Genomic DNA, 26,632 nt, shown 5'->3' with positions numbered 1-26,632 from the left:
CTTGAGTAGTTCCAATAGTAGGAAAGAATAATGCAGAACTTTCCTTCAGGTGATTGAATTAGTTAACAATGCAATAAGGCAGATTGTACAATGTGTTTAGAAATGCTTTATTAATTGGGAACACATTTTTTTTTACTTGCTTTGCTCTTCTTTATTATTCTAAGTAAGAAATTTTAACAAGATTAACCAAATTGTACCGACCAGTAAAAGCGAAATACTGTGGATACTCAAAACTGGACTTGAAACTTTAAGTCTGCTTCACTCCCCATAGATTCTGCAAGACATGCTTAGTTTCTCCAGCATTTCTTGGTTTTATTTTAGCACCTGTTCATGACAATTAGCTTTGAGTATTTCTATGAATTTTACAGGTAAGGTATTTCAATCTGGGTACCAAAAACCGGCAACATCTGAAACCAGAAAATTTTCTAACCTACATGCATTAGTTAGAGTCATAGAGACATACAGCAAGGAAATGGACCATTTGGTCCAACTCGTCCGAGTGGATATCCGAAATTAATTTAGTCCCATTTGCCAGCACTTGGCCCATATCTCTCTAAAACCTGTCTATTCATATAACCATCCAGATGCCTTTTATATGTTGGAATTGTACCAGTCTCCATCTCTTCCTTTGACATCTTATTCCATACACGCACCACCCTTTGCATGAAAAAGTTGCCCCTTAGGTCCCTTTTAAATTTTTCCCCTCTCACCCTAAACCTAAGCTCTGTTGTTCTAGACTCCCCCGTCCCAGGGAAGAGACCAAATCTATTTACCCGATCAATGTGCTTCATGATTTTATGAACTTCTATAAGGTCACCCCTCAGCCCCCAACGCTCCAAGGCAAACAACCCTAGTTATTAAGCCTCTTCCTACAGCTCAAATCCTCCAACCCTGGCAACATCCTTGTAAATCTTTTCTGAACCCTTTCACGTTTCACAACATTCTTCCGAAAGGAGGGAGACCAGAATTGCAAATAATATTCCAACAGCGACCTAACCAATGTCCTCTCAACTACTATACTCGATGCTCTGACCAATAAAGGAAAGCACACCAAACACTTTCTTCACTATCCTATCTACCTGAGACTCCATTTTCAAGGAGCTATGAACCTGCACTCAAAGGTCTCTTTGTTCAGCAACACTCCCTAGGACCTTCCTATTAAGTGTATAAGTCCTGCTCTGATTTGCCTTTCCAAAATGCAGCACCTCACATTTATCTGAATGACACTCCTCGGCCCATTGGCCCATCTGATCCAGGTCTCATCGTACTTTGAGGTAACCTTCTTCACTGTCCGGTATATCTAATTCTAATTGAGTAATAAAAAATCTTACCTGGACTCTGCAGCTATGCCCTGCATCGGTACAGTGAGGCCCCCAATTGAGTTTCACAAAATGCTCTATAATGTGCTCCAAGCAGCTCTTGACCCCCTTGCAACTTGACCTGGCTTGATCTAAACTGCTCATGGACTGATTCATCTGACCTTAAACCTGGAAACATCCAAAATCTGGTACAGCCAAAGGATGCTGGATTTGAGGTATTGTACCTTTAGTCATAATTTACTAAGAATTTGGTGAATATCCCGAAACACATTGTATTCTGAGTATAATGGTCAGTTAAGAATTAACTTTTAGAATAAAATCATGTGGGAACTGAAATAACTCCTCAGAGGCTGCTATCCTGTGACCAAGTCACCCCTTTATTCATACACATGACCCTGGTCCAGCTTCCTCAGAGTTAGCAGAATCTGTCGTTCCTGTTTATATCTGTCAGCCAGGAGTCCCTGCTTGGGCCTGTTAATCTGGTCCGATCATGGATCTCATATTCTATGAGGTCCATTCGGCTGACCTCATTACAGTCACAACAGTAACAAAAAGTGTTTAATCAGATCCTGTGCAAGTATGAAGTTACCTAAAATAGTTTTTTTTAAAAAATTGTGATTACTTTAGAAGAGATCATAATGTAAACCTTTGTTTCTTAATCTATCAAATTCCAGATATAAAACACTTAACAGCCATTAGTTCTGATGCAGTGTTGTCTCCTTTTCGTAAAAGTAACTAAGGATGAAACATGTTGTATAGAGCTGAAAGAGGATTGAGACTGTCACCAGAAATCAAATATAAAAGACCATCTGGATGGATACATGAAAAGGAAAGGTTTGGAGGGATATAGGCCAGGAGCAGGTAGGTGGGACTAATTTAGTTTGGGATTATGTTCGGCATGGATTGGTTGGAACCAAAGAACTTGTTTCCGTGCTATATGACTCTATGACTATGTACAAGGAAAATATCTAAACTGTCTAACTAAAACTGGTTAATCTTCCTTTCCACAATGGTTTTCTGCAGAAGATGTATGCCACTTCTAATTTGGGTTCTTTTGCTTTCTCCTGAGTGTATTAATAATTATCCTTCGATCTTGATCTAAGTGATTATGGAGATCGCAAAAAATTATACTCACAAGCAGCTTTCACAAATCCATAAAATGAATCATTTATTGTCAGAAAGTACTTAAAAATACTCCACTATTGCACCATTTCACAATTGCATCATAAAAAAAACTGATTTGTTATCTTGCGATGGAGTGTGAGGAGTTGTTATTAATATTTATGTAAAGGATGGGGCTGTCTAATAAATGAATACTGCTATATTTGATGTTGATAAAGGTTATTTTTCCACAGAACAGAAAATATATTAAATATATCAGAAGCAGTATTTTTTTATGATGTTGGAATGATCAGTGACTATAATATTAACTAGTGTTGCTTTGATGTTGTTTTTCCAATGACTGTAAATGATGGTCCCATAGTGGTTGTTTACCCAGCTCTCGTATTTTGTCAACTGCTGGACTGGACTTGTGACAAGTGGTAAGACACCCACAAAGTTGGCCTGACTCTTCCTTGTTTCAGGCAGATTTGCCTATGACAGTATTAGTCAGAGTGACCATTCCACAATCCCAGCTTCACAATGAAGATGAACTCCAGCAGTTTGCATGGCCCTGCTAGTATGCTAAATGGATAAATTAGCCACAGATTTAGTGGCTCAAAACCAGACATCCATGAAGCATTGAAGGCACCGGAACAGAATTTTATCACAATCCGAAACTTCACAATTAACATCATGATCCCTCACTCTATCTACCATTGCCTCAGGGCAGGGGATTACCAGAGCAAAATAAAAAGTCAAGGGCACACCACAGGCAGCAACAGTTAAAAATAAGATGCTAACTTGATAAAGCTACCTTTTTCTGAGGGTCATGAGTCTTTGAAACCTGCTTTCTGTAAAGGAAGGGGTGGCATGGTGGCTTAGTGGGTTGCAATGCTGCATCACAGCACCCGGGACCAGGTTTGATTCCAACCTCAGGTAATTGTCTGTGTGGAGTTTGCACATTCTGTCAGTGTCTGCGTGGGCTTCCTCCCACACTCTGAAGATGTGCAGGTTAGGTAGATTGGACATGCTGAATTGTCCAAGATATACAGACTAGATGGACTAACGAGGGGAAATGCAGGGTTACAGGGACCTCAGTAAAGCAGTGGCCCTAAAAATCATTAACATTCCAAAAATGGGATGCAAATGACTTGCTTGACCTTAGGAAGTATTTGGACAATGTTCAGGCTTGGTCTGATTTGCTGGCATTTAAGGGCAAGATAATTACCATTTTGGAACAAGGAGAGACTAACCACCTCCTCTTGACACTAATGGGATCACTGGCAAACCTTTAACCATCATCATCCTGGTGGTTACAATTGACAAGAAACCTAAATGGGCCAGCCATATGAATATTGCATCTATAAGAAGTTGAAGACTGGAATTCTATGGCATGCCCAAATCTTTCAGCACTGATAAGACACAATTCAAGAGTGTGGTGGAATTTTCTCAATTCTTCTGGATGGGTACTATGCCAACAACCCTCAAGTTCAGCACCATCCAAGACAAGGCAGACTCCATGATTACACCTACACCCACTTCAACTTCATGACATTTACCACTGGTTTACAGTGACTGCAGGATCTGTATAATAACAGAAGCCAAGGCTTCTCCACAGATCCTCCCAACCTTGGGACCTCTTAGACCAAGGGTCATAGGTGCATGAGATATCACAAACTGCAAGTCACACAGGATGGGAGAAATATAGAGAGGAAGTGTGAACTGAATTAGCATCTTTGAAAGTGATGAATTACCATGAATGAATCATTTCTCACATTGATGAGTAAAAGGAAGGGGAAGTAGTGGGGGCCTTAACCATCTCTTTACAATACCATCTGGCTATAGATTAGGACACTGGAAGACTGCTCTTGTTGAACCACTGCTGGAAACATTGCATCTGTTCACTAGGTGGGACAGCGATCGATTTGCACACAAGTAGCTTGATAGGATACTGCAAACTGTGGGGGAGAGAGCTAAAGGTCAGCCAAGCAGAGAGGATAGGAATATATCCAACAGCAACGTGGGACATATCCAGAAGCAGGAGAGGGGGAGGAGGTAGCCAGCAGAGTAGAACTTAGAACATAGAATAATACAGCACAGAACAGGCCCTTCGGCCCTCGATGTTGCACCGACATGTGAACTAATCTAAGCCCATCCCCTACACTATCCTATCATCCATGTGTTTATCCAAGGATTGTTTAAATGTCCCTAATGTGGCTGAGTTAACTACATTGGCAGGCAGGGCATTCCACGCCCTTACCACTCTGAGTAAGGAACCTGCCTCTGACATCTGTCCTAAAGCTATCACCCCTCAATTTGTAGCTATGCTCCCTCATACAAGTTGATGTCATCATCCTAGGAAAAAGACTTTCACTATCAACCCTATCTAATCCTCGGATCATCTTGTATGTCTCTATCAAATCCTCTCTTGGCCTTCTTCTCTCCAATGAGACTTCATCCAGAAGTCTCTCAGCCTTTCCTCATTAGACCTCCCCTCCAGACCAAGCAACATCCTGGTAAATCTCCTCTACACCTTTTCCAATGCTTCCACATCCTTCCTGTAATGGGCAACCAGAACTGTATACAATACAGTTGTGGCAGGGGGTCTAGAGCCTGAAGCCTCTGTCGGGGTGGTGTAACAACGTATGATGGCTGCCATCTTTACCAGACACTTTTTAGTAAAGCAGAGATGTGACAGTTGTGGATTATCAGATCGGCCAAGATCTCATTGAATGGTAGAGTAGATTTGATGGGTTCAATAGCATGTTTCTGCTCCTGCTACTGTGTCTCATGGCTTAATGGTCTTATTACTTAGACATAAAGTGGAGTTGCCAGTGTTGGACTGGGGTGGACAAACTTAGAAGTCACATGACGCCAGGTTGTCATCCATCAGGTTTATTTGAAGTCACTAGCTTTTGGAGTGTAGCCCCTTCATCAGGCGAAGTGAGAGAGAGCAGCACACAGATAAGGAATTTATGGACAGACAGATCAAGGGCAGAGAGATGAAAAGATCATACAAAAGGTCTAAGTGGAGTGTCAGATAATAAGTCTCTCCAGGTGATCAAGGGCATTAGACAGTGTGACACATTTGATCACCTGGAGAGACTTATTATCTGACACTCCACTTAGACTTTTTGTATGATCTTTTCATCTCTCTGCCCTTGATCTGTCCGCCCATGAATTCTGTATCTGTGCTTCTCTCTCACTTCACCTGATGAAGGGGCTACACTCCAAAAGCTTGCGATTTCAAATAGACCTGATGGATGATTAAACTGGTGTCATGTGACTTCTGACTTTTAAGTAGACAGTTTAGATTGTGGATCTTATTGTGATTCAACTCATTTAGCCTTCCTAAAGAGTTCTGCTCAGCTGGGTAAGAACTCAATTTGAAATTCAGTAATACAGCACTCTTAATGCTGCCATCTGGGGAGCCTGTTGAGCAGAGGTCTTCTGGCTCAATAATTAAAGACTGCTTTACGCTATTTCGGCAGATTTTGAGAATCATCCATTTATCAAGTGGAGAGTTTCCTCAGAAATTGTCTCCCTGAGGGTGTAAACTGCTGAAGAAGAGGTTATTTGTACAATTGGTAGACAAATAGAAAACTAAATGTAACAATAATCAATTATTAATTTGTTAATTTTACTTATTAATTAAAACAGTATTAATACTAAGTAGTCAGTAAAATGTGTGTCTTGTATGTAAATCAATAAATGAAACCGATCTGTCTGAGGGAAACTAAACATTCCTTAAATTGCCATCCTTGTGTTGGGGCAAAGTAATTCAGTAAGGTAATAGATATTGATTCCCTTCTCTGTGAAATAAAGTAATAATGATCATGTATCCGAAGCTATCATGGCTCTATGTAAATGGATTGTGAGACTTCCATGATGCAGCTAACTTGCATCACATGGACTATAGCCACGATGGACGACATAGAATCAAAAATCCCTACAGCGCAGAAAGAGGCTGTTCGGCCCATCGGGTCTGCACCAACCCTCCGAAGATCATCTCTCCCAAACTCAATCCCCTACACCTATAACCCCTCATTTCCAATGGCTAATACACATAGCCTGCAGAAGACAGGCAATTTAACATGGCCAATATACCTAACCTGTATATCTTTGGACAGTGGGAGGAAACTGGAGCTCCTGACAGAAACCCACACAGACACAGAACTTGCAAACTCCACACAGACTGTCATCCAAGGCTGGAAACGAATCTGGATCCCTACCACAATGAGACAGTCATGCTAATCACTGAGCCACTGTGCCACCCATTTTGTATGTACTTAATTTTCTATTGTATGTCACTGAGGTATATGTGTGGGCATGTGCACTAACATGCTTTAGTGTCATTTGCTGAGTTTGGGTTCTTGGAGATCTGAGTTGGAGGTGGGGTGTGTAGGAGTTGATGATTGGCTTTTTTGTAAAATACACAAAAACTAAATACCCATGATTCCAAAGAGGCAGTTGCTCAGAGTTCCTCGGGAGAGAACTTTCCAGAGTCATGCTGGTAAGACATTCCGGAGGAAAGCATATATTAAGTTCCAAAAATGATGAGAAGCCTTTTAATTGAGTAACATGTGCCAAGTGGCATTTCTGAGAAGAGAAAGTTTAAAGTAACGAGATGATCTCAGAGCAACAAGTTATTATTAGTCTCAGACCAAAGTGTGGGGATTCTGTCAGTGGAAAAGAATAAAGTTAAGATTTTGAAGTTTAAGTTTAGATTAGATTTATTTTAGATTAGACTTACATTAGATTTTCATTAGTGTGGAAACAGGCCCTTCGGCCCAACAAGTCCACACCGACCCGCTGAAGCACAACCCATCCATACCCCTACATTTACCCCTTACCTAACACTACGGGCAATTTAGCATGGCCAATTCACCTGACCTGCACATCTTTGGACTGTGGGAGGAAACCGGAGTACCCGGAGGTGCTTAGGGACAATTTTGCACTGGAAGGAAACTAAGTCCCAAATGTAGTAGTAATTAGAAAATACTTATCTACACTTCCTGCAGATGAGTTAAAATTTTAATCACTTCAAACTATCCAAGTATAAGATCAAGCAGACAAATCTCTCTCTCAAAATGCACGGGTGCAGTACTGGATGTTCTTAAAATTGTAGCAATGTTTGTAAACAGTACCATGTTTGGGTTATTTCTGCTGTCCGTTTAAAATAATTGAGCCTGTGTATTAAGGAAATAGTGATTTTTCCTCTTATTTATTTTCATTTGAAATGTATAAATCAGGAGCAGGAGTAGGTCATTCTGTCCTTTCAGTCTGCATCACCATTCAGTTGTGATCATGGGCTGATCCTCTATCGCAATGCCATATTCTTGCTTACTTCCTATACCCCTTGATGCCTTTAAAATCTAAAAAATCAACCTGTATGTTGAATATTCAAAGCTTTAGCCTCCACTCTCTTTTGTGATAGAGACTTCAACAGGATCATTACCTTTCAAGTGAAGAAATGGTTCCTTATCTCTGTCCTAACTGTTCTATCAGAGTCTGCTTCTCTTGGTTTTACACTCCCCAGCCAGGGGAAACATCTTCCCTGCATTGTGTCTAAGAGTATTTTATACATTTCAATCAGCTCCCTACTCGTCCCTAAACTCTAGTGAATAGAAGCCCAGTTGAATTAATCTCTCCTCCTAGTACAGTCCTTCCATCTCTGGTATCAGCCTAGTGAAGTTCAGCTGCTCTCCCTCTGATATATCCTTTCTTAGGTAGAGAGAGACCAAAATTGCATGCAATACTCAAGTTGTCATCTCATTTAGGCCTGTATAACTGAAGAAAAAAATCCCGACTTCTGAACTCAAATCCTCTGACAATGAAGACCAACATCCCATTTGTCTTTCTAATTGCTGCACCTTCCTGTCTACTTTCATTGACTGGTGTACATGGACACCCAGATCCCTCAGTAAATATGCATTTCCCAATATGTCACCATTTAAATAATACCACACCTTTCCATTTTAACATTAAAGTGTACAACTTTACATTTAGCACACATTTAAATGCATCTGCCACGTGTTTGCCCACTCACTCAATTAGTCTAAATCAGCTTGAAGTTTCTTTACATTCAACAGTCGCACCCAGTTTTGTCTTGTCAGAAAACTAGGAAATGTTGCATTTGGTTCCCTCATCCAGGTCATTTATATATAACATGAATGGCTGGTGCCCAACTGCGTGTCACTAAGAAAAAAAATCATTTATTCCATTCTCTGCTGCCTGTCTGTCAATCAATGGCCTACTGCTGCACCTATTTTCTGTTTCTCAAGCCATACCATAAATATATTAATTTCACTTTGCCCACTAACCTCTTGCAAAGGACCTTTCCAAAACCTTTCTGAAAATCCAAATGCATCACATCCACTGGTTCTCCCTTGTCTATTCTTTGACAAGTTGAATCCTAAAAATACTGCAGGAGATTTGTTGGGTATGATTTGCCTTTCATTAACCCAAACTGGGGTTTTGTCAAATCCCATTAATTATTCCCAAATAGTTTTTAATCACATAATTTATAATGGACTCTAGCATTTGCCCCACTACCAATGTTGGGCTAATTGGGCTAATTGGTCTGAAATTCTGTTTCCTCTATCTTCCTTTTTAAATTGTGGAGTTACATTTGCCCCAGGAGAAAGTGAGGACTGCAGATGCTGGAGTTCAGAGCTGAAAATGTGTTGCTGGAAGAAATCCTAACGAAGGGCTCATGCCCGAAACGTCGATTCTCCTGTTCCTTGGATGCTGCCTGACCTGCTGCGCTTTTCCAGCAACACATTTTCAGCTTACATTTGCCCCATCCAACCTGTAGGAACTACTCTGTAGAATTTTGGAAGATGAGCACCAAAACGTTCGATATTTCCAAAGCCATTTTCTTTACTGATGAGGAACGGAGATTATTAGACCCTGGTGATTTGTCAGTCTTTAACCCCATAATTTCCTCAGTACTATTTCTACTTCAATTCTGTCCTCCCATTTCTGTTTTCATTTCTGTTGTTAATAAACTTTTTTTTTGTCTTATTGTTAAAACAAAGACTGCAACATTGTGCACTGACTTTTCAGTAAAAGATCACTTCAGTAAACATTTTTTTCAGAAATGGTGATATATCCGGCCACACGTCTGTTGGGAATCTGATTTGACCAATACTAACATCAACTGGACATTTCCCCATAATAATTGGGGTCACTAGATTATAACACTGTACTCTATAATCATGGACCAAAGCAAAAGCATGTTTAAGCCAATATGTCGTGTGCAGTTTAAAGTTGATGGCAATAATTTTGATTCTGGGCACGAGAGTAAAGTGAGTGATATTGGATACCACCCATGAGTACATTCTCTCAATTTTTTTTTAATGTTGAAATTGATGTGATTGAAAATGAGAGATTAACAATGAGAGGCTGATCTGATATTGCTTACTTTGTACAATCACCCAAAATCGAAACTGCTTTTTAAAGCATATTTCAATATGTTTTCTTCAGGTTTGTGTTTTGTTTTCAACTATTTTCTAAAACCAAATTGTATTTTCAATTTCAGGTTGGGGAAGCCAAAGTTCAAAGGTTCAGATCCACCATAACACATGGTTGCACTTCCCTGGGCACAGTTTACGATGGATTCTCACATTCATTCTCCTCTTTGTCCTTGTCTGTGAAATTGCAGAGGGAATGGTTTCAGATCGGTATGGTTTCAATTTATTACACATTTAAGATCTAAATGGAATGTTGTAAGTGTGACAATCAGATTAAAATACATGGAGCCACTGTTTCGATGACATTAATGCCTTAGAATCAGTGTGAAGAAATGCTAAGCTCTTTGCTCACATGAGAGAGTTGACATGGGAGTAAAAATGATAGAATGTCAGTTGAAAGTGTCTGTATAGATTCACCTCTATAGATTGACTCTGTCTTGAGAAAAATTAATGAAGTAGATAAATGTATGTAGGTCACCAGAGGTAAATAGTAACTGACAAATTTTATTTTTCAGTGAGCATGATTGACATACTCAGTGGAATGTACAGCATGGTAGAACAGGAGATGAAGGAAAAATAGAATCCAGAGGACATGAAAACAGGTTGTTTGACCCTGATCTTCCACAAGGGTCATTTGACAAGGAGCAGTACATGTGCAGGCATAGGTTCACCATGGAAACTGTGGACAATAACCTTGTTTCTATGCCAACCTACAGAGACAGTCACCCATTTGCAATTCAGAAACAGCAATAGAAAATGTTTGTCCTCCTCTTTAAATATTTCAATGATCGCCTCTCCCCCCCCCCTACCTCCTACGTGTGATCTTTGCTGCTATGTGTCACTGTAGGTAACCTCTCATCTTTTCAGCAACTTTTCATTGCTTTTTATGATGGACAGCCACTCATTTAGTCATCTCCCACATGTTCCATCTCCAATTACTGCCCTCTCTCTTTCATTGTATCCTGAAAACACTTCTCATGGACTGTGTCCTTGTCCCTTCCCCCCAGTTTCAAACCATCATCTTTCTTTCTCCTTCCTGTTGATGACTGCTGCCTTTAATGGCACTGTCACATGTCTCAGGATAAGCATTAAGGTTGAGTTTAGCTTCGAAACCTAAGCTGCATTTACATTGGAACTGTAGCAATTTTATGAAGTGATACTGGTTTTCCCACTAACAGTTTTCTCACTAGCAGTAAAGATGTCTTGTGGCACAATGGGTAATGTCCCTGTCTCTAACCCAGAAGGTCTGAGTTTAAGGCTAACCCAGGACTTGATGGCCAAGAAAGGTATGTTCATAACGTGATAAAACAAAGTGATTATAAACTTATTCCAAGAGTGGCAGTCAGTAGTGAGGAGAGATTCCTGTCAACCACATGATGGGAAGAAATGATAAAGTCTCACAGTGGTTGTGGTTAGCACTGCTGCCTCACGTCGCCAGGGACCTGGGTTCAATTCCATCCTCTGGTGACTGTCTGAGTGGAGTGTGCACATTCTCCATGTCTGCGTGGGTTTCCTGAGTGCTCTGGTTTCCTCCCATAGTCCAAAGATGTGCAGGTTAGGTGAATTGGCCATGCTAAATTGCTCATAGTGTCCAGGGTTATGTGGGGTAGGTGAATTAGCCATGGAAAATGCAGGGTTACAGAGATGGTGTTGGGTCTGGGTGGGATGATCTTTGAGGGTTGATGTGGACTCTATGAGCCAAATGGCCTCTTTCTACACTGTAGAGATTCTATAAGCAAAGTGGAGCTCTAGGCTACAACTTGCATGTTGGCTCCATTAACTCAGATTCCCGAAGTGTGATGTAACACTACACCATCCCACATTTAGTGTAAACATTGGAACAGGAGGAGGCCATTCAGTCCATTAAGCCTGCCTTGCCATTCAATATGTTCACGGTTGATCAATGCTTTTTAACCACCCTATCCCCATAGCCCTGCATATCGTTGGTGATCAGATATCTATCAATCTCTACCTTAAACGTAGGCAAAGACTGAGCTTCCACAGTGTGGTAGAGAATTCTAAAAGTTCACAATGCTCAGAGTAAAAGGAATTCTTCTCATCTTGGATTGAACTGGCATCCCCATTATTTTTAAACTGTAACTCCTGGGTTGAGACTCCCCCAAAAAGCAGATATGTCTTGCTTGTCTATCCCTTTAATTATTTTGCAAATTTCAATGAGATCACCTCATTTCTTTTCATAGGGCAGTCTCACCATCCTGGGGACAAATCTGATGGGCCTTTGCTGCACTCCCATATGGTAATAATAACGTTCCTGAGATGAGAAATCCAAATCTGCACACACTGCTCCAGATGTGGTGTAACTATCGAACCAAGATTTCACTACCCCTGTACTCAAATCCCCTTGCAGTAAGGGTGAAAATTCTGTTAACCTTCCAAGTAACTTGTTGCACCTGCATGATAACCTCCAGTGCTTTTTGACAAAATCCTATCATACATCTCTGCTTTCCAACCTCTTAGCATTTAAGAAATACCCTCCATACCTGCTTCCCCTAATGAAGAGGATAACATCACATTTTTCCACATTACGTTCTTAGGGGAAAGTAGCATGAACAGCCAAGTTTCTGGTATTGAGACTGGCTCTAATGCAACAAGGGGTTCGTCAACTTCCAAGAGATCAATTGTGTTAGGGGATTCTGTAGTCCGAGGTACAGACAGATGTTTCTGTGACCAGCAGAGAAAAAGCAGAATGGTGTGTTGTTTCCCTGTGCCAGGATCAAAGATATCTCAGAGGGTGCAGAATATTCTCACATGGGAGAGGGGCCAGCAAGAGGTCATTGTCCACATTAGAACCAATGATATAGGAAGGGAAAAGGTTGAGATTCTGAAGGGAGATTACAGAGTTAGACAGAAATTTAAAAAGGAGGTCCTCAAGGGTAGTAATACCTGGATTACTCCCAGTGCTACAAGCTATTGAGGGCAGGAATAGGAGGATAGAGCAGATGAATGCATGGCTGAAGAAAGAGATCGATCTGAGACGGGTACAGCTGAGAACAGAAGTGAGTCAAACAGTCAGGGACAAGGTAGGACTAATAAATTACACTGCATTTATTTCAATGCAAAGGGCCTAACAGGGAAGGCAGATGAACTCAGGGCATGGTTAAGAACATGGGACTGGGATATCATAGTAATTACAGAAACATGACTCAGGGATGGGCAGGACTGGCAGCTTAATGTTCCAGGATACAAATGCTACAGGAAGGATAGAAAGGGAGGCAAGAGAGGAGAGGGAGTGGCACTTTTGATAAGGGATAGCATTACAGCTGTGCTGAGGGAGGATATTCCCGGAAATACATCCAGGGAAGTTATTTGGGTAGAACTGAGAAATAAGAAAGGGATGATCACCTTATTGGGATTGTATTATAGACCCCCCAATAGTCAGAGAAATTGAGAAACAAACTTGTAAGGAGATCTCAGCTATCTGTAAGAATAATAGGGTAGTTATGGTAGGGGATTTTAACTTTCCAAACATAGACTGGGACTGCCATAGTGTTAAAGGTTTAGATGGAGAGGAATTTCTTAAGTGCGTACAAGTCAATTTTCTGATTTAGTAGAGAAGGTGCAAAACTTGACCTACTGTTGGGAAAAAGGGCAGGGCAGGTGACTGAGGTATCAGTGGGGGAGCACTTTGGAGCTAGCGACCATAATTCTATTCATTTTAAAATAGTGACGGTAAAGGATAGACCAGATCTAAAAGTTGAAGTTCTAAATTGGAGGAAGGCCAATTTTGACAGTATTAGACAAGAACTTTCAAAAGCTGGTTGGAGGCAGATTTTCGCAGGTAAAGGGACAGCTGGAAGGTGGGAAGCCTTCAAAAATGAGATAACAAGAATCCAGAAAAAGTATATTCCTGTTAGGGTGAAAGGAAAGGCTGGTAGGTGTAGGGAATGCTGGATGACTAAAGAAATTGAGGGTTTGGTTAAGAAAAAGAAGGAAGCATATGTCAGGTATAGACAGGATAGATCGAGTGAATCCTTAGAGTATAAAGGCAGTAAGAGTATACTAAAGTGGGAAATTAGGAGGGCAAAAAGGGGACAGGAGATAGCTTTGGCAAATAGAATTAAGGAGAATCCAAAGGGTTTTTACAAATACATTAAAGACAAAAGGGTAACTAGGGAGAGAATAGGGCCCCTCAAAGATCAGCAAGGCCGCAGAAAATGGGGGAGATACTAAATTCTGCATCAGTATTTACTGTGGAAAAGGATATCGAAGATATACTCTGTAGGGAAATAGATGGTGACATCTTGCAAAATGTCGATATTACAGAGGAGGAAGTGCTGGATGTCTTGAAACGGGTAAAGGTGGATAAATTCCCAGGACCTGATCAGGTGTACCCTAGAACTCTGTGAGAAGCTAGAGAAGTGATTGCTGGGCCTCTTGCTGAGATATTTGTATTATTGATAGTCACAGATGAAGTGCCGGCAGACTGGAGGTTGGCCAACGTGGTGCCACTGTTTAAAAAGGACGGTAAAGACAAGCCAGGGAACTATAGACCGGTGAGCCTGACGTCGGTGGTGGGCAAGTTGTTGGAGGGAATTCTGAGGGACAGGATGTACATGTATTTGGAAAGGCAAGGACTGATTAGGGATAGTCAACATGGCTTTGTGTGTGGGAAATTATGTCTCTCAAACTTGATTGAGTTTTTTGAAGAATTAACAAAGAGGATTGATGAGGGCAGAGCAGTAGATGTGATCTATATGGACTTCAGTCAGGCGTTTGATAAGGTTCCCCATGGGAGACTGATAAGCAAGGTTAAATCTCATGGAATACAGGGAGAACTAGCCATTTGGATACAGAACTGGCTCAAAGGTAGAAGACAGAAGGTGATGGTGGAGGGTTGTTTTTCAAACCAGTGGAGTGCCTCAAGGATCGGTGCTGGGTCCTCTACTTTTTGTCATTTACATAAATGATTTGGATGCGAGCATAAGAGGTACAGTTAGTAAGTTTGCAGATGACACCAAAATTGGAGGTGCAGTGGACTGCGAAGAGGGTTACCTCAGATTATAACAGGATCTGGACCAGATGGGCCAGTGGGCTGAGAAGTGGCAGATGGAGTTTAATTCAGATGAATGCGAGGTGCTGCATTTTGGGAAAGCAAATCTTAGCAGGCCGAAGGGCCTGTTTCCACACTGTACTATTCTATCCAAAAATGAAATCAAACCATGTGAGACATAATTTCCCATCCACAAAGCTGTGCTGACTATCCCAAATGAATCCTTGCCTCTCCAAACGTCCGTAGATCCTGTCTCTCAGAATCCACTCTAACAACTAACCCATCACGGATATCAGGCACACAAGTCTGTAGTTCCCAGGCATTTCCCTGCAGCCTTTCTTATATAGCAGAACACTAGCCACTCTCCAATCTTTGGGCACTTCTCCCGTGGTTCTCAATGATACATAATGATTTCCATTGGATATTGCATCTTCAGGGCAAAGTATTTCTGACTATAAAACTTCTGTCTTAGGGAATCGAGAGCATCTCTGTGAACAGATTATTAGTATTTCTTGAACAGTTACTTGGCAGGTGAACACTGCTGGCAATACATTCGAAGCTTATTTAATGAGTCATGGTTCTGTGATAAATTGTGATGTCAGTTTTATGTGGCACTGTAGCAGTAGCCAAGGGCAATTGGAAAATTGTTTTAAAAAGCGCTTGAATTTCACCATCAATTCAGAACACAAATCCAAGCATGCTTGCAAGACATTTTAAAATCACTTTAAAGTTACAGCAGTGACAAATGATAACATAATCAGTCCGATATCAAGCAGTTGCACACTAAGCACAACTTATTCCTTTGGAAATGAAATATCTCTGTACTATGTTTTCTTTTGTGGGTGCACAGAAAACATGCTGCACTGTGCTGTGGCGCTTTTCTCACTAAACACTTCAAACAGTTACAACATCCCAGTACATTTGGTTATCAACATCCTTCATGAATTTGTCAAGGTGAGGGATACTAGAAAGAAAGGGCTTACATTCAGAACATAGTATTTTTAGCGAGGTCTAGATGCGCTGTGTGTGTTTGAGCTCATTTGTTTTCAACAAAAGTTAATGAGTATGAATGAATAAATGACCATTGTAAAGTCCATTTTTATTTTTTTGAACTGTGGACTAAATGTGGGGAAAAAAAACAACTGCTTTAAACCAAGGAAACTGTATAAGAAGATGTTTGTAGTTTTTAAAGCAAATGATAGGAGCTTATTATCAGTATATATACAGTGTTGCTTTATTGGAGCAATAAGGGAGAATACCTGACAGATTAGTATTGCCTGTGTGTATTCAGGGCAATTTTTCCCACAGACTTTTGATTGACTTTTCAACTGGTACCAATTGTTGTGGGCTCAGAGCTCAGTAAAGTCACCTGATTGGTTCCTGGGTAGGTGATTATAGCTGTGTATATGGACAATGCATTCAGCAAAGAAAAAGCATCTCCCTTTTTCTCTCTTCGGTGTGTGGTGAAATAGAAAAAAATCCCAGGTGGCCACCTCTTCTCCTGACCTATTCTAGTGAACTCCCTGTCTCTGCAAATCCCATACAAAAAGAAAAGAGGGGAAATCTTCAACAAGTGAGTGGACAGCAAAGAGTCTGAGGCAATTGAAAAGAACTGAAAGGCTGGTCCAGTTCTGTACTTCTCTGATTTTTTTTTGTTCTTTCTCCACATACAATTATTGTGTATCCCTGCGTGTATGAGAATGTAAAATGGGGCATCGTTTCAGTTCTGGGGAAAAGGCACGAGTTTGTCACTGGGTAACAGAACCAGAGGAGGTATGGCGAGTTGACTGTCCTCCTCCTACACCATAAAAACTCTGTGATTCTGTTCTATGTTAGCAATTGATGTTTCTTTTTTGCCATTTGATTGAAAACAATTTAAATGCAAAAAGTAGTTACTTACCTGTTTAATGAGAAAAAAAAGCTCATTGTGCATTGCTTTTAACTTACATTAGATGATAATGTAGAATTGGGCAATTTACTGGTTTCAGCAAATATTCATATCTGGGAATAATGGAGCTTGATATATAGTGAATTACCCCAAGGAGTTATGGCACTAGATAATTTCAATAATAACTTGACATCACCCTTAATCTCCAAGCTGCAATTTTGAGGTTGTTTCTTTGTTCTGAATTTGTCACCAGAGGAAATGGTTTCCATTTATGTTTTCAGATAAAACATTTAATCATCTTAAACACCACAAGTCGATCAATATTAATTTTTCTACACTTGAGGGAAAACAAGTCTGGTATAAGTAATCTGACCACATAAGTTATCTTGTTATGCATGGCATTAGTGAGACTGAATTAGAATTAGGTTTTGTTGTTACGTGTACTCAAACATAGAGATACAGGAGTACAATGAAAAAGTTTGCAATGTCCGGTGTCATCTTAGTTCCAAAGGTACCTAGATACAAAATCTTGGGTACAAAGTGGAGTAATAAATATAGTTAAAAGTACATGTTGCAGTCCTTAAGTACTTAGCCACTCCCCACAAGGGTTCAATCTCCTCTGTGCTGGTCCCGATCTCCCCACACTTGACACCGCCACAGATGCCGGGAGATATCAGGCTGCCTGCCCTCGTCACAGATGCCAAGGGACCTTCATGGTCGCCAGTTTGGGCTCAATCTCCCCTGTGCTGTGCTCGTGCTCTCACTCCCCTCTCACCCCCCAGCTGTCTCACTGTCCCCTGCCTTGGCTGGATCTCTCCACAGAAGGTAAGTAGATTAAAGTAAGGAAGAAAATGTTGTGAAGGAAGAAAAAAAGTTAAGTAAAAGCGGAAGGAGCAGATGAGCTCTGGGCAGGAGCACTGCTACTCTGCCGCCATCTTAGAAATGTTCTATATACAGTACTGGTCACCATATTTAAAGAAGGATGTTAACACGTTGATTCTAGGATTCTCTTGGAAGCCGTTCAAAGAAGATTTATTTGAATAATATCTGGAATAAGCAGATACTCTGACTTTAGAAGGTTGAGGGAGGTTCGGATTGAAACTTACAGAATACTGAATGGCCTGGACAGAGTGGATGTTGGGACCATGTTTCTATTGGCAGAAGGGACGATGACCTGGGGGCACAGCCTTAGAGTAAAGGGAAGACCCTTTAGAATGGAGATAAGGAGAAATGTCTTTAACCAGAGAGTGGGGAATCTGTGGAATTCATTGCCATTGAAGGGTCATTGGAGGCCGGGTCATTGAGTATATTAAAGACAGAGATAGGTAAGTTCTTGATTGCCAAGGGAATCAAAGGTTATGGGGAGAAAGATTTCTCAACCCCATTTTCGCACTATCAGCCATGACTGAATGGCAGAGCAGACGCAATGGGCCGAATGGCCTAATTTCTGCTCCTATGGTCTTATGGCCTTATTTCCTTATGTGAAAAGGCTATGCCTATAACCTCCAGAGTTTGGAAGAATCAGCGGTAACTTCATTGAAACATAAGATCACGAAGATTCTTGACCAGGTGGACATTGACGGGATGTTTCTCCTTGTGGGAGAATCTGGTACTGGGGGCACAGTTTGAAAACTTAGAGCACCCCTTTAAGAGAGGGATGAGGAAACATGTTTTGTTCTCTCAGAGGGTTGTGAGCCTTTAGAATTCCCTTCCTCAAAAGGCAGTGAACGCGGAGACTTTAAATATTTTAAGGCAGAGTCCTGTAGATTCTTGATGACTGAGAGCATGGAAGATTGTCAGGGATATGCAGGAATGTAGAGTTAAGATTAAAAACAAATCAGCCATGAAGGGCCAAGTGGCCTTCTGTTGTCATATTTTCATAACCATTATTACACTGGTATCCTTTTGTTCAACGTTTAGCAGAAAATCTAGATTAGGAATTATCATAGAACACTGTTCTACACTAGAAAGTGTGAAATTGCCAAAAGGAAACTTCATTATTGAAATAAATTATGACAAGATCTCAATCTCTTCATTTTTGTAGATCAAACAGTCAGTGCATGTGGGTGATGCGATCTGTCTTAGTACAGGATGGTCAGTTCTGCTGCGCCTTCTCTCTTGACCCAGTGACCATATCATATTAATCGGTTGAAGATATCTAACTGCAAAAGGTCTGCATATAATGCTTGTAAAATGGATGGATTAAAATGTCCTATCCCCCCTAGTCCAGGAACTCCCCACATACGTTCGAGACACCACCCATGCCCTCCACCTCCTCCAAGACTTCCGTTTCCCTGGCCCCCAACGCCTCATCTTCACCATGGATATCCAATCCCTCTACACCTCCATCCGCCACGACCAGGGCCTCCAGCCCTCCGTTTTTTCCTCTCCAGACGTCCCCAACAGTACCCTTCCAACAACACTCTCATTCGTTTGGCTGAACTGGTCCTCACCCTTAACAATTTCTCCTTTGAATCCTCCCACTTCCGCCAAACCAAAGGGGTAGCCATGGGCACACGTATGGGCTCCAGCTATGCCTGTCTCTTTGTTGGCTATGTAGAACAGTTGATCTTCCGTAATTACACCGGCACCACTCCCCACCTCTTCCTCCGCTACATTGATGACTGCATTGGCGCCACCTCGTGCTCCCGCGAGGAGGTTGAGCAATTCATCAACTTCACCAACACATTCCACAGCAGCCCTGGTGGGAGCAGCAGCAAGGCAAGAGCAGTACCTTCAACAGAAAGCCTCTATGTTAGAGCTGGTAAGGGCTCTGTGGGCTAGGGTGAGCATAGAAAGAAGTTTTACTGTGAGGCTAGAGAGCCCACACAAGGGTTTGTTGGTTCTGGAATGAAGCTCTGTGAATAAAGTTACAAATCCTTAAAAGCAAGCAAGAACAGTGCAGAGGATCAAGCTGGGAATGACAGTAATGTAAAAGAGTACTTACCTTTAAAAACCTGGTGCTGCCACCATTGTGAACAATAGTCCTTCTAAATTTGACTGATCGGTTCCATGTGGGGTGATACAAAATTGATATTTTGCTTCTCTCTCCAGTTTCAAACATGACGTGTATCTCTTTGCCAGCCAATGACAGTTCATGTTGGCATCCTATGCTTCTTAATTCCTTCTTGTTTATTTTGACTTACCTCTTCTACATCACATCCGGTTCACTCTTCTTCTCCAATTCCCATCTCCTCCTTCATAGAACACACCAGATGGCCACCTTCTTTAGAGACCGCAAATTCCCTTCCCACGTGGTTAAAGATGCCCTCCAATGCATCTCGTCCACATCCCGCACCTCCGCCCTCAGACCCCACCCCTCCAACCGTAACAAGGACAGAACGCCCCTGGTGCTCACCTTCCACCCTACAAACCTTCGCATAAACCAAATCATCCGCCGACATTTCTGCCACCTCCAAACAGACCCCACTACCAGGGATATATTTCCCTCCCCACCCCTTTCCACCTTCCGCAAAGACCGTTCCCTCCGTGACTACCTGGTCAGGTCCATACCCCCAAACAACCCACCCTCCAATCCTGGCACTTTCCCCTGCCACCGCAGGAACTGTAAAACCTGCGCCCACACCTCCTCCCTCACCTCTATCCAAGGCACTAAAGGAGCCTTCCACATCCATCAACGTTTTACTTGCACATCCACTAATATCATTTATTGCATCTGTTGCTCCCGATGCGGTCTCCTCTACATTGGGGAGACTGGGCGCCTCCTAGCAGAGCACTTTAGGGAACATCTCCGGGACACCCGCACCAATCAACCAAACCGCCCCGTGGCCCAACATTTCAACTCCCCCTCCCACTCTGCCGAGGACATGGAGGTCGTGGGCCTCCTTCACCGCCGCTCCCTCACCACCAGACGCCTGGAGGAAGAACGCCTCATCTTCCGCCTTGGAACACTTCAACCCCAGGGCATCAATGCAGACTTCAACAGTTTCCTCATTTCCCCTTCCCCCACCTCACCCTAGTTCTAAACTTCCATCTCAGTAACTGTCCCCTTGACTTGCCCGGACTTGTCCTACCTGCCTATCTTCTTTTCCACCTATCCACTCCACCCTCTCCTCCTTGACCTATCACCTTCATCCCCTCCCCCACTCACCCATTGTACTCTATGCTGCTTTCTCCCCACCCCCACCCTCCTCTAGCTTATCCACGCTTCAGGCTCACTGCCTTTATTCCTGATGAAGGGCTTTTGCCCGAAACGTCGATTTCGAAGCTATTTGGATGCTGCCTGAACTGCTGTGCTCTTCCAGCACCACTAATCCAGAATCTGGTTTCCAGCATCTGCAGTCATTGTTTTTACCTCTGAGAGGGGCAGCATTCAACCATTAGCCATACTAGTCTGAAAGTGCCTAATCTCGTCTGATCTTGGACACTCAGCAGATTCGGGTCGGATTAGTACTTGGATGGGAATACCAGGTGCAATAGGCTCAGGACCCCCTTGTGGCTCAGTGTAGTGTCCCAGTCCTAGACTGAGAGGCCCAGATTGACGTCCTACCTGCTTCAAAGGTATGTAAGAATATCTCTGGACAGGTTGATGAGAAAAATAGATGAAAACAAGTTCGGCCCATCTTGTCCATGTCGACCCAAAGACACCCAGATGCCCTTTCGAATCCTACACCCCTGCACTTGGCCTGTAGACCTGCAGCTTACAGCATAATGCAGCATATAGCAGTACATTCACTTCCTTCCTTCAAGCCATGAATATATGTCATAAACAGTTACACTCCCAGCACTGAACTCTGTTGAACCCCACTGGTCACAGGTCACCAACCTGTAAAAGAACCTTTTATCCTTGCTCACTGTTTCCTGCCTACTGGACATTTCTCTATCCATGCCAATATTCTATCTCCAATATTATGGGCTCTTATCTTCTGACTTAATGTTTTGTGATGTAACTTGTTGAATACCTTCTGGAAGTCCAAGTACAACACACTTACTAGGTTCCCTCTATCTAGTCTGATTGAGATACCCTTGAAAAACTCTCATAAAAATGATTTCCCTTTCATAAAGCCATGTTGACTTGGCTTGATCAGGATATGATTTTCCAAATGTTCTTCTCCAATAATTGAGTCCAATACTTTTCCAGCAATGGATGTCAGACTAATCATTATCGTCTTTTTGCCTCCCTCCCTTATTGAACAAGCCTGTCATATTGGCAGTTTTCCAATCTTCTGTAACTTCTCCAGAATCCAACAATTTTTGGAAAATTGCAATCAATGCGCCCACTGTTTCTACAGCTGCCTGTTTTAGGACCCTCCAATGCAAGCACTCAGGGCCAGGGAATTTGTCTAATATTACTTCTCCAGTGATGGTGTTGATTCTTAATTCCTCCCCGTATTCTTTAATATTAATAGAATGTTTGAAGTTTCTTTCACTGCAAAGGCTGATGCAAAGTAGTGTGACTCCTCTGCCATTTCCTTGTTCCCCAAAACCATTTTCCCAGATACCATTTCCATGTTCACTTTGACCTCTCTCTTCCTTTTTATGTATTTAAAGACTCCCTTATTTTGTCAGTTTTTGTATTTCTCACTGGTTTGCCCTCTTAGTTTACTTTCTCTCTGTCTTCATTATCTTTTTAGGTCTCATTTGCTAGATTCTGAATTTATCCCAATCTTTAGGCTATCAATGACTTTTGTCTCCTTTATATATGTTTTTCGTTCAACTTAATATTGCCTTTAACTTCCTTGGTTAGCTGTGGTTGATTTATCCCACTTTTAGAATCTTTCCTCATTACTATGATGCATTTTTACTAAGAGTCACGAATTGCCTCCTCATGGGCGGCACAGTGGTTAGCACTGCTGCCTCACAGTGCAAGAGACACGGGTTCGATTCCCGCTTCCCGCACTGTGAATTTATTGTCTGTGTGGAGTTTGCACATTCTTGCCATGTCTGCGTGGGTTTCTCCTGGGTGCTCCAGTTTCCTGCCACAGTCCAAAAATGTGCAGGTTAGGTGAATTGGCCATGCTAAATCGCCCGTAGTGTTAGGTGAAAGGGTAATTGTAGGGGAATGGGTGTGGGTGCGTTGTTCTTCGGAGGGTCAGTGTGGACTTGTTGGGCCAAAAGGCCTGTTTCCACACTGTAAGTAATCTAAATGTTTGCCACTGCTTGATCACCGTCATTCCTGCTAATCCATCCATCCTGTTCATTTTAGCTAACTCTATCCTCGTTTTATTGTAATTCCCTTTATTTAAGTTAAACACCACTGTACCTGACCCAAGTTTCTCATTCTCAAACAGCACTTTAAATTCATCATGTTATGATTACTACTTCCTTTTGGGATCTTTTACTCTGAGGTCATTTATGAAATCTGGTTCATTGCCAGATCCAAGATAGCCTGCTGTCTGGTTGGCTGTCTGGTATATTGCCATAGGAAACTATCCTGATTGCACTGTGAATTTATTGTCATAGTTACTCTTGCAATTCAATTAACCCCAACGAAATGAAAGAGCAATCTTAGAAAGAACATAAGCATTGCCAACTCTATTAATTCCCACTTATAACTGAGGAATTGAGTATGAATCTGTTTTTTTGTGACTTCATTTACTTGTCTGTAGTCTGTATAGAATCTGGTTGATCTGTCTGATTTAGGAATTAAGCTTACTCCTTGTGAAATTCAGCTGCTTTGGCATGGTTTTGTGTTCAATTAATAAGGATGTTGTTTTATTTGTACTGACTCTCCTCTGTCTACATTTTGCATAACTAATGTTGTACATCTAGGTGTATCACTTCCTTATAGATTTCCTTTTAGATCCTATGTAACCTTACTAGACCTGACCAATATCCGTCCTCTAAAAATGAGGACACAGTGTCTAACTGTCTTGGTTTTTCTGTGTTGGCTGGTTGAGTTGTGGAAGAACTCCTTACCCCTCCTTTTACCTCATTGTTACAAAGTTAAAAACCACACAATGCCAGGTTTATTTGGAAGCACAAGATTTCAGAGCTCTGCTCCTTCGTCAGATAGCTAGTGGGACAGGATCGTAGGACACAGAATTTATAGTAAAAGATCAAAGATTCATGGGTTTAATGTCACACTACAGGTGACCCTACTACACTATACACTCTCATGCACACATACATACAGACTCATACACGCAATCACACTCACACAGATTCTCTCTCATAGACATGCTCTCTCTCAGACAGACACACACACACTCAAATGCACACCCTCTTACAGGCATGTACTCCATCACATTCACACATATATTCTATCAAGCATGCACACATATACACACACACACGCACACACTCTCTCTCTTTCTTCCTCATGTATGCGTACACACATGCGTGTGCGCACACTCTCACATATAAGTCTACGGGGTGAATTTGCATTTGCAGATTTGTATTTGCAAATACAATCTATTTTGTTCAAAAAGCACACAATCAGTAGGCAGTTAGTCCATGTAAAATGTTATAAATTCCTACTTTCGAAATAGAACCAGTCTGACTCAAGTTTGGGATACGGACAGACTCTAACTCCATACTTTAAATGCAGTGTCTAAGCTGAGAGGTCACTTTTTAAATATAAAACTTTAAGTTATCTCGGAAATGTGACTTGAAAGAAACTCTGCGATTTATATATTAATGAATCGAAACCTACATCCCCATTCGAAATGATTAAAGACTTAACAGCAATCTAGGTTTGTTCAATACATCAAATCAGTTATATGACAATTTGAAGTTTTACTATAAATTCTGTGTCCTATGATCATGCCTCACTAGCTACTTGATGAAGGATTAGCGCTCCAAAAGCTTGTACTTTCAAATAAACCTGGTGGACTATAATCTGCTGTTGTGTGATTTTTAACTTTGTCTGTACCAGTCCAACACCTGCACCTCCACATGTCTCACTGGTATTCTGACCACCACACACACTTGCTCCTTACCATGTTCTTCTTTGTGTGTCCAAAGATGTGCGAGGTAGTTGGATTGACCATGCTAAATTACCCAGAGTGTTCAGGGATGTGTAGGTCAGATGGATTAGCCATGGGAAATGCAGGATTACATGGATAGTGTCGGGGGGTAGGTCTCAGGTAGGATGCTCTTGGTAGGATCAATGGAATGAATGAGCTGAAAATGTATTGCTCAGCTCTGATCTCCAGCATCTGCAGTCCTCACTTTCTCCTCAATGGAATGAATGGCCTGCTTCCACACTGTAAGGATTGTGTGATTCTATAGTTCTATGATTCTTTCATAATATCTTTTCAACATGTTGGTTTGACATAACCGATTCTTCTTCCTATGTTTGGGAGTAGTGAACAGATAAAAATCACTTTACTCCTAAATACTTTGTATGGATTTCTTAAATTCACTTTCAGAGGTTCACCTCAAAAAGGCATTAATATCAATACTGCTTCAAACATTCTAGATGGAGCATGTTGGCAAACTTTTTTTTTATTTTCACCTGTGGAACTTTTAGGTTTTCCTGTGCTACCCTACATTCTCCTATGAGTCTTTCTAGAACCATGGACACATAATGCAACACTGAGGATTAGATTTTTTTTGTCTGAATTTTTCCTTAATCAATTTTAATAAAACTCTAATCGCATGGCAATGGATCAACTCAAATGGGTTAAATTCAGTAGACGCATTTGGGGAAATCTATGGTTGCAAATAGTAAGAAATCACTCCTTGTATCTCACCCTGATCATTATTTAAGACATTATGCCATGGTTTTGAATGTTTGATGGGACCTCTCCAAAGTTCCCCATGTTTGCGAATGATATGCAGATGACTTAAATTGTTTGACACCCAAACTGCTGCTGATGTCCTGGACAGATTTAAACATTGGTAGACCATAAGAAGAAAAAAATCTGAGTTAACTTTGCCAATACTTCCTTAACTGTAATTGTCATCAAAGGAATAAATCAGGTTGTCTACGAGTGTTCTGCTTATGTCTTTGTTTAGGATGCTACATAATCTGTTACCACTTGACTAAATTTGAGTAGCCCTTGTGTCCCTGACTATAGTTATGGATTTAGAGGCATCATGTGAAGATAAAAGGGTGATCTTCCTTTAAGACATAAACCCTTTCTATCTCGCATTTCCACAATCACCTCTCCTGCACTCTCAGCAATGTGTATCTCCAAGCTCTTAATGTAGTCAAAGCTACAATCCGAACCGTGCCATTCTCCATTGAGTTCCCTTTCAAACTCTCTATTATAAATCCCAGTAAGTTCAATGGGTTTCCCTTGCAACTTCCAGTATTTGGAACAAAGATGTCCCATTTCATTTCAATGGAAACATTTACGCCTTTGACTTTCACTTCAGCTCTTAGGACCTACCTTGCAGATTTGGCAAGGAGACCTTGGGGTACTCTCAACTTGTCTTCCTGTCAATCTCTCATTTTCTATCCCCTTCAAATTGGAAACCAATCAACAGGCTGTCCCTGGCTAATGACCCTGAATATGCACCCATAGTGCTGATGAGTTCAGCAGTTCTTCCCCACTGCTTGAACAAAGCAACATTGAATTACAGAATCATACAGTACAGGAGAGGCTCCATGGCCCATTAAGTCTCCACAAAAATAAACTATTACCTGCATTAATCCCACATTCCCACACTTCAAGTGCTCACCCAAGTACTTTTTTAAAGATTGTGAGGTTTCCCATCTCAACTCCCCTCCCAGACAGTGCATTCCAACTCCCACCACCCTCTGAGTGAAAACATTTTTCCTCGCATCCCTTCTATGATGTGGAGCTGCCGGTGTTGGACTGGGGTGGACAACGTCAGACGTTACACAACACCAGGTTATTGTCCAAAGGTTTATTTGAAATTACAAGCTTTTGGAGCACTGCTCCTTCAGTGATCACTTCACCTGACA

The 26,632-nt window shown here is 41.5% G+C and overlaps 1 protein-coding gene across 5 annotated transcripts in view; it reads left to right on the top strand.

Annotated features, from left to right (window-relative positions):
- LOC140466734 (ATP-binding cassette sub-family C member 9-like) overlaps nucleotides 1-26,632 on the top strand; it is a 190,225-nt gene that overhangs the window by 11,553 nt on the left and 152,040 nt on the right. For all 5 annotated transcript variants that reach the window (XR_011955272.1, XM_072562268.1, XM_072562265.1 and 2 more), the window contains exon 2: nucleotides 9,964-10,105. Coding sequence is in view for 4 of the 5 variants with exons in the window: in XM_072562268.1 (XP_072418369.1) it covers nucleotides 9,964-10,105 (142 nt within the window). In the remaining variant the exon portion in view is untranslated. The remainder of the gene's footprint in view (nucleotides 1-9,963; nucleotides 10,106-26,632) is intronic.

This window comes from Chiloscyllium punctatum, chromosome 44 (genome assembly GCF_047496795.1).
Source record: "Chiloscyllium punctatum isolate Juve2018m chromosome 44, sChiPun1.3, whole genome shotgun sequence".
Lineage (NCBI taxonomy): Eukaryota > Metazoa > Chordata > Chondrichthyes > Orectolobiformes > Hemiscylliidae > Chiloscyllium > Chiloscyllium punctatum.
The sequence above is the reverse complement of the archived record's forward strand: the minus strand, read 5'-3'. Positions and strand labels throughout refer to the sequence as shown.